This window comes from Ipomoea nil, unplaced genomic scaffold, assembly GCF_001879475.1.
Source record: "Ipomoea nil cultivar Tokyo-kokei standard unplaced genomic scaffold, Asagao_1.1 scaffold0482, whole genome shotgun sequence".
NCBI lineage: Eukaryota > Viridiplantae > Streptophyta > Magnoliopsida > Solanales > Convolvulaceae > Ipomoea > Ipomoea nil.
In genome coordinates, this window is record NW_017616910.1 from 1,582,797 (window position 1) to 1,595,808 (window position 13,012).

The 13,012-nt window shown below is 35.8% G+C and overlaps 2 protein-coding genes across 2 annotated transcripts; both read right to left on the reverse strand.

Annotated features, from left to right (window-relative positions):
* Nucleotides 1-1,141: 1,141 nt before the first annotated feature.
* Nucleotides 1,142-3,599, reverse strand: LOC109173658 (ras-related protein RABA5b-like). Its single transcript, XM_019322922.1, has 2 exons — nt 3,158-3,599; nt 1,142-1,705 (listed from the first exon to the last, which is right to left on the reverse strand). Exons 1-2 carry the CDS (start codon nt 3,483-3,485, stop codon nt 1,380-1,382), a joined length of 654 nt encoding a protein of 217 aa, XP_019178467.1. The 5' UTR covers nt 3,486-3,599; the 3' UTR covers nt 1,142-1,379.
* A 4,119-nt stretch (nt 3,600-7,718) lies between these two features.
* LOC109173656 (cysteine-rich repeat secretory protein 55) lies at nt 7,719-8,671 on the reverse strand. The gene has a single exon (XM_019322920.1). The coding sequence runs from the start codon at nt 8,652-8,654 to the stop codon at nt 7,848-7,850; it is 807 nt and encodes a 268-aa protein (XP_019178465.1). The 5' UTR covers nt 8,655-8,671; the 3' UTR covers nt 7,719-7,847.
* Between the last annotated feature and the right edge of the window lie 4,341 nt (nt 8,672-13,012).

Below are 13,012 nucleotides of genomic sequence, written 5' to 3' on the forward strand. Positions count from 1 at the left end.
ATTAACATGTGCATCATTAAGATTGGCTAATGAAAAATTAAGAAGGCGAATGGTAAGCAAGGATTGTGCAGGGAATAGTAAAGGGGCATGGGGATATTGGAATTGACTAAAAGAGATCACGGATATAACATGATTTAGGAGTGGAAGATGACATGTAGGTTTCATGTCTTCTTATGATATGTTAGGATGAAATTTGAATCAACTCATGTTTCTCCAAGTCTTGTAAGCTTATCTTTGGTCTTATGTATTTCCTTATCTCAAAAGGTTGAAATCCTAACTTCAAGGGTCGTAACACTCCAGTTTCACATAACATTTGGGAGGATATAAATCACGAGGACTCAATGACCTAATAGACAGAGGCAAATGTCAGTGGGCACAAAGAATCTGTTCATTTTGAACATAATCCCCAATCTAATTTGTCCGCTGCCAAAGTTTGAACCTTGATCTTATGTATTTCCTTAATCAAGTGCTAGGTCTTTGGTATTTGTAAGTTTCTCTTTGAAAGGTTATATAAGATCTTAAAATGTACCACCAGTCAATATCTATCAGTCTATCAGTCTTTGCATCTTGTAATTTAAAAAAAAAAAAAAAAAAAGCGTGAACACATGATTGGTAAAATTTATATTAGACCAACCCTAATAAAAGGTTTATGTTAAACGGATCCTAACAAAACCAATAGATATGTAACTGACTTGTAGAGTCAATTTGAAAGAGACGATAAGAGCACGAGTTAATACGTTTGGCACTTCCTAACAAGACCCGGCCGAGTTAGAGGAGTTGTTATACCATAGGGATACTGGTCCTAAACAACGTATAAGTTATATATTTTTAATATTAGAATTGTGAACTTCTAAAATATAAATTGTGTGCATAACAGCTGTAGAAAGGAATTTGTGAATACAATACAAGGTCACCAAATCCTAATATGTTAATATTGTGTGACTGCAATATTTGAAAAGAAATTGTGAATACAAAACAAGGTAATCAATTACATATATGTTAACATTTATGTATTCGTAGTATAGAAATTGTAAATTTTAAAAGGTAAATTGTGAACATTTAGTATATAAATTATGAACATTTAGACACAGATCCACCTTGCAAGGAGACACATAATAATTTGCGGAGTTAGAGCGGACAATATCACCAAGAAATTCACATACCAACTCCAAATAAACAAGAACACTGCAGAGTGCATGTTAACTTGTTCTGCTGCATCTTTGAAACTTCACTGGCCTGACCAAGAAACATACAATAAATATGCCATTCCATAAGGCAACCTCAGAGACCCTCATTGCCCTAATTCATCAAAAAGAATAAACATACATCCAAAAGTCTAACATACAGCTAAAACAACGTGGGAAAACAAAACAAAATTACTAGGAGGAGGAGGAGCAGCACGCGTAGCTGCTCTTGTTTTGCTTCGACATGTCAGCTCCATTCGCGAGGCTAACCCGGTTTACAGACAGCTCGGCCTTGTAGGAGTCGGAGTTGAGCAGCTTCCTGCTAACGTTCTTGTAGATGTCGCGAATGACAATCTCAAAGGCGGTGTTGACGTTGGTGGAGTCGAGGGCGGACGTCTCTATGAAGAACAACCCTTCCTCTTCTGCAAGGAGCTTGCCCTCTTCCACGCTCACATCCCGAATGCTCTCCAAATCGCACTTGTTTCCAACCAGCATCCTTGCCACCGTAGTATCACAATGAGCTGCACCATCATTCTGCCAATCGTTAATAACCCCCTAACGTCATACAAGAACACACAAACACGCAGAAAGAAAGGTTGAAACTTTAGACTGCACAAAGACAAAAGAACAAACACCCCAAGTGGCCAATTGTTAATTAGCCCTGTTTGGTAACATAGTTAGCTTATCGGCCAATTTAACTTGTTTGACCACTATTAGCTGTTTGACTTGGTTAAACAGTCAATATGAATGTTTGATTAATTAGCTTTTTGTAATAGCTTATTGCTCCAAAACGCTAAAATTCAAAAAGCTGCTCAAAGCAGTTTTTTCAATTAGCTTTTTGACAACTAATTTATCAAACATCTTTCTACAATTAGCTAATGCTATCAACTAGTCAAACCCTCTAACCCAATCAGCTAACAACTATTTACCAAACACTGCCAATAATTGCCTAACATCATACAAGAGCACACAAACATACAGAAGGAAAGGTTCAAAACTTTAGACCGCACAGAGAAAGAAGAACAAAAACCCAAAGCTATTTTGAACTGTTAAAAGGTAATAAACCAAACAACTTCTATTAAGAACTGAAACAAAATAGAAATCAAAGCCTTCCTCATTTTTCAGACAGGATAGAGAAGTTGCAAGTACACATCTTCATTTTAACTATACGTTGTGGTTGTTCCAAACTCACTGATATAAAAAACTAACCCTAACTACATCACAAAAAGCTAGCTTATTCGTATATAGGTTTAACCCCACTGGATTCCTGTAGCCAATCTGGGATGCATCAACTACCCTTTTTAGCACTACCATCGAAAAGCCAGTGCAGAGAGAGATGAAAATGCTCCATAATGCACCTAATTAGCTACTATAGATGTTGAGATAAACGAGAACAAAAATCGAAAACAATGATAGAAAGTAAAGCAAATTTATGTGGTTCAGCAATGTGCCTACGTCCAACACCTATCATATGAGACATACACAACAATAGAATTGGCTACCATCCACAACTGCCATGTTTGAGAATCAAAGCTACAAGCTGTATAAATCAGGTATAAATCATCAGTGAATTATGGATTCTAACTCCAACACATCCACAGCTGCCATGCTTTCAGATCAATATACAAAATGCCCTCAATTCAACTGGCAAGTTCTCACTCACAAAATCATGTTCTTGTTCTGAATTCAACCATGCCTGAACAGCTAATCAGACAATTACACATCTAAGAATTTCTCAACCAAGATGAGTTAAATCAAATGAAGACTACCTGAAGAATTGTTATCAAATGCAGCCCAGGTTAGGTAAAGTAGGAAAGAAGAGAAAGAAGGCATCTAAACTGGAATTCAAGATCAAGTAAAGCTGGCAGCTTTAAGTATTTCCAAACTACCCAGATCCAAAATTGATGTAAAGAGAAACGAATTCAACGAAGAAAGTTAAAGCAGAAAGATGGGAATGAGGGATTTGGGCATACTGTTGAGCTCTTCGAGCCAGCGTTTGATGTTCTCAAAGGTTGTCTTCCGGGTGATGTCGTAGACAATGAGGGCGCCGACGGCGCCTCTGTAGTACGCGGAGGTGACGGCGCGGAAGCGTTCTTGGCCGGCGGTGTCCCAGACCTGCGCCTTCACCTCCTTGCCGTCGACCTCCACCACCTGCGTCTGGAACTCCACTCCAATGGTGGCTTTGGAGTTGTGGTCGAACTCGTCCCTGGCGAACCGCGATAGCAAGTTGGATTTGCCCACCGCCGAGTCGCCGATTACTACCACCTTGAAAAGGTACTCCTCCCCTTCTTCCTCCCCCATTCCCTCTCTCTCTCTCTCTCTCTTTCTTGCTCAGAAGAGAAGAAGAAGTTCTGGGTTACAGAGAGAGTAAACGCAGCAGCCCGTAATCTTTATCTGTAAGGAAAAGAATCAAAGATTTCTAAATTCGCTTTGCTCGTTTTATATACTTTACATAAGAGTGAATTTAGCTGATTCCACTCCGTGATTACCGCATTCATTCGCGTCTTTTCCTGCGCCGGATTACCATTTGTCTTAATGTTTTGTTTAATTAAACCCAAATATTTAATTTAAACCATTCTTGCCCATAATTATTGTAGTAGAGGTTTGGGTTTGAATTTTATGAAGTATTTTGTTATTCTTTGAGATTTTACTCAACATGAATATGATTAATTTTGGTATGTGATTTATTTAAAGAAAATTATAGTCAAATAAAAAAAAAATCAATTATTATTGATGGGTTAGATACAAACGGTTTAGTATTTGATCTCGACCTAAGTGATCGGACTCGATCCAAGAGGACGGCCCAACTCCTATATAGTTTGAAATTTGGGGGACACGTTATGTTAGTCCAAATTCAGTATAGTTTAAAACTTGAAGGACACATTATCTCATTTATGAGAAGTTCAAATAGAAATTTTTTGAGTCAAATTTAGGATATCGTTTTTCTTGTTATTTTGGATATTGTTTTATTTGTGTTTTAAAAACACAGCGTGTAATTAGAATCTTTGATTTTGGAGAATCTACTCCCCATATTCAGTTCGAGCCTCATAATATTTTGGATATTGTTTTCTTTATGTTTTAGAAACATAACTTGTAATTAGAATCTTTAATTTTGGAGGATCTACTACCCATATTCAGTTCGAGCCTCATAATTGATATTTTAAGATATATATATATATATATATATATATATATATATATATATATATATATACACTTTGAAAAATGGTATGTAAAGGAGATATTCATCTTTATTTGAAAAGCAATAATAGCTCTTGGATGGTTTTCAAGTGCTTTTAAATACACTTTTAACTATATTTATGCAGCTTCTTGTTTCCCTTTTTTCGTCACTATATATATATATATATATATATATATATATATATATATATATATATATATATATATATATAGAAGAGTGCTCATATGTGGTCATGTCATTAGGTGTGGTCGTATCTGTGTCGTTGAATCAGTTTAATCTAACGACAGTGGTAATTCTGAGGATTTTCGCGCGTTTTGGTAAGTGAGTGTGTTATGATAATTACAGTGGCCATTTATAGCGGTGGGTTCCAGAATATACCAATAGTGTTGACAACATACACCAATAGTGTAATAAAACACGGCAACTTATATCCTACACCACGGCGCGCGTTGCACTATGCGCCCAGATGCAAAACGACGTCGTTTTAATTTTTTTTTTTTTTTTTTTTAAATTTCCCGCTCCAGTGAATGGCAGTAGTTTTTTCTTTAGAAAAAAACCCGCTGTTCAAGAATGTACATAATGTTATACTAGAATACACATAATTGTATACATGAATGTACATAATTATATAACAAAATATACATACTCTTTTTAAAAGATAATACACATAATCTAACATAATACATAATAAACATAAACTTTTAACATAATACACATCAACTATTAACATAATACACACAAATTTTCTGATTCGAATGTACATAATTGTATAAAAAGAATGTACATAATTGTATAAAAAATGTACATAACTGTATGAACCAATACACATAACTGTATGAACAAATACACATAACTGTGTGAACAAATACACATAATCCCAGCAACTTCCTACCGCGCCTCCCAAAACGACGTCGTTTTGGGAGGCGCGCGGCGCACAGTGCTATGTGCGCCGTGGTGTAGGGTATAACGATCAATAAAACACACCACAGTGAAACACACCAATGGTGTATTCCCGTGTTATGGTAATTACAGTGGCTATTTATAGAGGCCGGGTTCAAGAATACACCAATAGTGTTGACAACATGCACTAATAGTGTAATAAAACACACAACAATGTGATTTTTCCTATTCCGGTGTTTTATGACGAGTTTACCCTTGCAGTTGACTGGGTAGGAAATTATGCGCGAAAATAATGGAAAAATCTTGATTAATATGATTCATTGGATCTATCTAATCTAATGGCCTATAATTGACCATATGACCACACCTAACAACATGACCACATGTGATCACTCCTATATATATATATATATATATATATATATATATATATATATATATATATATATAATGGTCTAATTAATATATATTTAATGATCTAATTAATAAACCATAGCATTGGAGCGTCAAAGCGTAGCCAAAGTTCATGTGCTCCAAATCTCCAATTCATTTAATTTCTTTGAAATCTTACCTACCATGCATGTGAATAACAAGATGGCAGTATATATTTTTATGATAAATGATAAATATGAGATAATTGGATATTAAATAAAACATGAATTATTTAATTTATACTGCAACAATTTAATTCTTATAATTTTACATTATATATTTATTATTAACCTGCAGTGATGAAATTAATTATATGTAACAATATAGTGTTTCATTTCATAAAATTCGTGACCACATATATCCAAACGGAACAAAAGATATTTGTACCACATGAGAGTTAATGCAGGGACATTACTTTCCACCAATTCTTCCAAGTTAGAATTCCTTCATCTAGATTGTGTGTGTGTGAGAAAAGAACTCCTACGTGAAAAATTGGGTGAGATTTGAGCCGTTAATTTAATCTAGATCAATTGTCCATTATGGAGGATTTTTTTTTTTTTCAAAGTTATGCATATTAAGTTCAATGATATGTATTTAAAGGTTGAAAATTATGCACCTTACAATGCAAACTTATGCACCTTACAGTGAGAAAATTATGCACCTTACAGTGAGAAAATTATGCACCTTAAGCTGGAAAGTGATGCACCCAACAACAAAAAAGATTGAACTGTTGTGCACCTTAAGAGTTAAATTCATGCACCTTAAGCTGAAAAGTGATGCACCTTAAGTTTTAAACTTATGCACCTAGAGTCTGAAAGTCGTTATTCATAAGGAAAAAAATTGTACACCTTAATAAGAGTTACATTCATGCACCTTAAGCTGGTTAGTGATGCACCTTAAACTTTAAACTTATGCACTTAGAGTCTGGAAGTCGTTATTCATAATGAAAAAAATTGTGCACCTTACGAGTTAAATTCATGCATTTTAAGTTTTAAACATATGCACAGAGTCTGGAAGTTGTTATTCAATTCATAAGGGAAAAAAGTTGTACACATTAAGAGTTAAATTCATGCACATTAAGCTGGAAATTGATACACCTTAAGCTTTAAACTTATACACCTAAAATTCAAAAAGTCGTTATTCATAAGGAAAAAAGTTGTGCAAGTCTAGAAGGCGTTATTCATAAGGAAAAAAAGTTGTACATACGCACCTTGAGGTTCAAACTGATGCACCTTAAACTTTAAATATACGCACCTTAAGTTTCAAACTAACGGACCTTAAGTTTTAAATATACACACCATAAACTGGTACAAGTGTTGAATTAAACTGGTGCAAGTTTCAAATTCTTTCAGAAGCGAATGCTTTGGAATATTCTATTCTTGTAGTAGTCACTTGCTACCTAGGTACATGGGAAAATTGGTACAAAGGGGAAGTTTCGACTCATCGACCAGGGAATCATGCTTGGTCGCCATTCATTTTTTTAGGAACATGGCTCGTTCATTCACTTGCTCATGAACTCACAGCTTCGCCAGAAGCGACCAGAGGAGCAAAGAGAACAACAGCAATCAGAGCTTCTCCCTGAGGGATGACACTCCATCGCCTCACTATGCTACCCCCCCCCCCCCCACCTATGCTTTTTTCGCGCACTTAAGTGTTAAAATGACGCACTTAAGTGTAGAACCTATATATGCACCTTAAATGTAGAATTGACGCACCTTATGTATCCAACAGACGCAACTTAAGATTTGAACTTACGCACCTTAAGTTTTGAAAATACACACGGTAAATTTTACACATTTGCGCATCTTAAACTTTCAACAATACACAAAATTACTATAATATCACCATTTTTTTAAATATATATTTATCTCCATTTTAAGCTGTTAATTTTATCAAGATCAATAACTATGATTAATAATCCCCATATTTCACTTGGGTGACATTTCTCACCTGATCCCTTATCTATATATAGATATGGACACACTACCGTATCCACAGATCATAACATTTCATGCATCAATTTCATAAAAAGGAAGTATTATCAAACAACATATAATACTAATTATTTATTATAGGATATATATAGCTGGACGACCACCCTTACGTCGTACCATGCATGCCGGATATCATCAAGAACGTTTGTGAACTACGGTTGAGCGGTAGTTCCTTGCTTCCGACGCGGCGACGGTGGATTTTTCCGGCGGATCGAGAGGGAAGTAAAAGGGATAAAGCTCATATCGGACATAGCAACTGCTATATAAAACCCGGCACCCTTTCTTGTCATTACAGAACCCCGGGAAGTTGTTCCCGACGGCGATGGCCAGGCACTGCGCACAGTTCACCGGCGACAAGTCCCTAGTACACTGCACCAGCGCATACAACGTCAGAAAATCCGACAGCTTCGTCTTCCCCTTCCCCAGCCCTCTGTTCTCTGGGACCACCGCCTCTTTACTGATCCCATCCACCAGATTCCCCAGCTTCTCGTTGAACCTCTCGGGGTCCGTCACGTTCGCGACATTAGCGTACAGAATGCCGTACCCGGTGTCGACTTCTCCGAAGAATTCGTCGTCGGTGTACCGGAGGAAGCAATACTCGTACCAAATCCTGGCGTCGACGCGGTCGGGGCAGCGTTTTCTGATCTCCTTAGCGGCTTCTTGGATGCAAGACGAGCAGTCCTTGGAGCTAACGTCGCCTCGGCACTGAGCCAGACCGTAGACTTTGTTCCCGGAGCCGCCGTACGCGGCGGTGGCGTAGCCAGCTCGCGACGCCGCCGGGACCAAGTTGGTTAACAGTTTAAGGATGTTTGTTGATGTTTGGGAGTTGAGGTTTTTGCTGGCGGTGTTGCAGAACAGACCAGAAGGGTCGGTGGATTGTGCAGTGAAAATGGTGCAGCAGAGGGAAGCAAGAAGAAGAAGAAGGTGGCGTAAAAGCGCCATTGATGATTTGTGGTCGAACTATGTTGGTAACGTCGTATAATTAATAAATAGTATAGTATAATGTTCCATCGCAGCCATTGTTGACGCATATATGAATCCAAAAATGTCAACAAAGATGCAAGTTGATAGCCATTAATTTGGACATACATCATGGCTCGGACTGGAATAATTTTGTAGTATGCATGTGGTCACCAAGGGCAATTATTATATTTTACTTTTCAAATCAATGGAAAAAAATAAAAAATAAGAAAAGAATGCATAATCTCAAAATACTAGTTAAATAATATTGTGTATGTCTCATGTGTTACGGAGAATGACATGTGTTAGAGCCTAGTAGAGGGTACATAATGACCGGAGCACAACACGAAGGGATTACGGTACAGTGGTACAAGAGTAATTTTGTAAATGTAGAATTGCATTATGGTGACCTATAAATATGATGCTTGTAACATACCAAATATTTGATCATCATCACAATTAATAAAATATTTATTTGCTCTCGTGGACTTAAACTCCCGGTTAAATCACACAAACTCTTCTTCTTCTGTTTTTATTTCTTATTCTTGATTTCTTGATCTCTTTTTTCTCAACAAATAAGTAAAAGGGCATCGGAAAGCCAGGTTAGAGGCTAGAGGGGGCACAGAAAGTGGTGTGAGCATGATCACATATGGGAACACAAGACAACAAGGATTCAAACATTGCACTCTAAGACTGATAGCTAGCAAAGCAAAGTTTATGAATCTATTTTGGATTGATTAACTAGATAAGTTGTGACCAGACAACATATTTTTTTTTATATATGTTCTAGGATTTAAATGAAGGATATATATCATTTCCAAAAAAAAATGAATATATATATATATATATATATATATATATATATATATATATATATATAAATAAAAGGGGGTCAGGTGCGAAACGTCTCCTGTAGCTATTAATCTTGACAAAATCAACATCCCAGAATGAAAATAAATTTAAAAAAAAAAAAACGCGATGACATTATGGTAATTTTGCGTATTGTTGAAAACTTAAGGTGTGTAATTGTAAATCATAATGTGCGTGAGTTCAAAGGTTAAGGTGCGTTCGTTTGATACTTAAGGTGCGTTAGTTCTACACTCAAGGTGTGTCAGTTCTACACTTAAGGTACGTATGTTTAAAGCCTAAGGTGCATCAATTTGAACCTTGTTCAATTATACACTTAACGCGCGTCCATTTGATACTTAAGGTGCGTAAGTTTTACATTTAAGGTGCGCCAATTCAACACTTAAGGTGTATATGTTTAAAGATTTAAGGTGCATCAGTTTGAACCTTACGTTGTGCCAATTCTACACTTAATGTGCATCAATTCTACACTTAAACTACATAATTTTGAACCTTAAGGTACATCAGTTCAACAATGGTAGAACCCAGTTCCCAGGAAGCGCGATCTGTTTAAATTTTCCTCTATATAAGCCATTGTTTTAGATTAGATCAATGGCTTAGATCTCACCCCATATATGGGGAAAAGGCGAAAAAGATGGGTTCATTTTATAAAGATTGAAAACTTGAATAATTATAAAATTGATATTGTATTTTTTTATACTAAAATCGCCCCTATATATATTAGCTGGTTGTAAAAATGTATTTAGTAAATTAGTTGTTCACGATTAGCTAATTACATGTCAAATAATCGATAAAGTAATAATAATAATAATAATAATAATAATAATAATAATAATAATAATAATAATCATCGATGACAAATAAAGCCCAAGTATTAAGCTTATAAAAACCCGAGATACTGACCCAAAGAATGACCCAAGAAATAAATAATAAATGACAAATAAAGCCCAAGCATTAAGCTAGGGCAAATTATATCGTGCACTAGGGCACACAATGCATTGTGCGTCTTGGTTCAAAACGACGTCGTTTTATATAATTTTTTTTAAAAATTCCATTTCCTATGCCTGCTGTTAACTTCAAAAAAAAAAAAAAAATTCTCATGTTTCGAATGTACATAATTGTATACTAGAATGTACCTAATTATATAATAGAATGTACATAAACTCCTAACATAATACACATAATCTTTTTTGAAAGAATAATACACATAATCTAACATAATACATAATACACATAAACTCTTAACTCTTAAAAAAAAAATCTTCTATTTCTAATGTACATAATTGTATACAGGGGCGGAGCCACCCCTACCCCAAGGGGGGCCCTGGCTCCCCCCCCCCCCCCACCCCACCCCCATTTTTAATAAATATATAGGTATATATTATTATAATATGGATAAATTATACTTTTGGCCCCCCTCCTAATTTTTTTTTTTAAAAAATAATCTATTATGTATATATTAAATGAACTCGAAAGTTACACTTTTCGTCCCTAAGTTATGAGATAATTGTAGAATTCGTCCATAATTGTTGGTCGTGTTCACTTTTCGTCTCTAAACTATAATTGACGTTGCAAATTTCGTCCTTTAAATGACATGTTGTGGTCACTCTTCCTTTCTAAGTTATACTTCGTTCCTAATGTTTTGTTAGTAAAGGGACGAAATTTGCAACATCAATTACGAAGTATATTTTAGGGACGAAAAGTAAGCATGACTAATAATTATGAATTCTTCAATTACCCTATAACTTAGTGGTTAAAAGTGTAATTTTTCCTATTTTTTACTATTGTATAATTTTTGTGTTATGTAAAAAAAATTCAAAAGTAATGTTTGACAATCTTAACGATCGTACTCATATAATTATATATTTCATATATTATTGTACATAGTATAATTAAAAATAATTATCAATAATAATTGGCACAATCATATATGGTATATATATAATAATATTGTGTGGTTAGTACTAATATCGACTAAGATAATAAATTTTTTCTATAAATTTGGCCCCCCCAACCCCAGCTTTCTGGCTCCGCCACTGATTGTATAATAGGATACACATAAACTCTGTCGCGTCAACTCCCCACACAACTTAACAAAACGATGTCGTTTTAGGCAGGGAAAGGCACACAACGCATTATAACGATGGTTAAGCCAGGGCAAATTATTGTGTGGACCGAACCACGGCTCAAAACGACGTCGTTTTGGAGTTAGAATAATGTATTTTATGTGTTAGGATAATGAATATAATCTTTTGGGTAAGATAATGTATTTTGTTCTTTAGAATATTATACTTTGCGTCATTTTGGACAATGGTCCATGGTCCATGTAATAATAATTGTTAAGCTAGGAATAATGTGGACTCACTCGAATTCGAACCCAAGTATTTGTATTGGAAGTCAAGACCAAACACCACGAGGTTAGGTGTATTGTAATGATCAGACCGTGATATCTAAAGGGAGGTAGAAAGGCCCTTTTATAGTGTTGAGACGCCCTCCCATACTTGCCAAGTGAGTTAATACCTTCAATGGCCCTCTGAGTATTGGGGTATTATCATATGTGGTCATCTGACTTTAAAACGACCACAAGACGTCCTTCAAGTTTAAAAAAATAACCACATGTGGTCCTCCGTTAAATTTTCTGTCAAAATGGTGTTAAGTTGGAGGGTAAACTTGTCTTTCTTCTTTATTGTCTTCTAAAATGATAGAATTAAAGGGTAAAGCAGTTGAACTATAGAGGAGAGAGAGAGAGAGAGACGTATGATATTATCACTTCTTCACTCTCATTACCATGAGAAAGTGAGAATCGTTTGTGCTTTGTTCTAACTTTCTTGATTTGAGGTGGTTGGGTGCGTAGGATAAGCAGTGGGGTGCGCAGGGATAATACCCCTGTAGCTTTGTGGAGGTGACTGATGGCAGAGTTCGCGGTGCTGAGCTTTAAACTGCGCCGGGAAGTTGCATAGTACTATAGAAGCCCCTTCTTCAGTGTCTTAGTTTCTTAGTTGAGCTTGAGGAGGGAGTAATAGAAATCAGCACACATGAAATCCAATAAGGGTCTATAGTGGGCTCATCACAAGGCGCATAACTACGACCTTCAAGCATCATTGGTGGAAGAAACAAGAAAGTCCAATAATAATTTCATTCGATAGAGGAAAGTATTATAGTGGCCAATTTCAAGTGATATCATGGATCGAAGACAATGTTTATAAGATTCAAGGTCGAATCATTTTTCAAGAAGGGGAGGATGATGTGGCCCAACATAATGAAGATCCATCAAGAGTACCAATTGGGCCAATCACAAGGCCCAAGTCCAAACAATTAAGACAACTCTTCATTGGTGATGTTCAAAGCGGGTGGAAATCCAAGTCAAGTCCATTTGCAAACAATGAAGATGAACTCAAGGCTTTTTAGAATTGTTTAAGTGCTGATATTGGAGATTAAACTAGGCCCAAATCATCTTTATTATTTTTGGTCAT

What these genes read in the sequence shown, in the direction of transcription:
- LOC109173658 (XM_019322922.1), bottom strand. Translation starts at nt 3,485, where the DNA reads ATGGGGGAGGAAGAAGGGGAGGAGTACCTTTTCAAGGTGGTAGTAATC. An exon ending in CTGGCTCGAAGAGCTCAACA is followed by an intron (nt 1,706 to 3,157) that starts GTATGCCCAAAT and finishes ATGATGGTGCAG; the next exon opens with CTCATTGTGATACTACGGTG.
- LOC109173656 (XM_019322920.1), bottom strand. Translation starts at nt 8,654, where the DNA reads ATGGCGCTTTTACGCCACCTTCTTCTTCTTCTTGCTTCCCTCTGCTGC.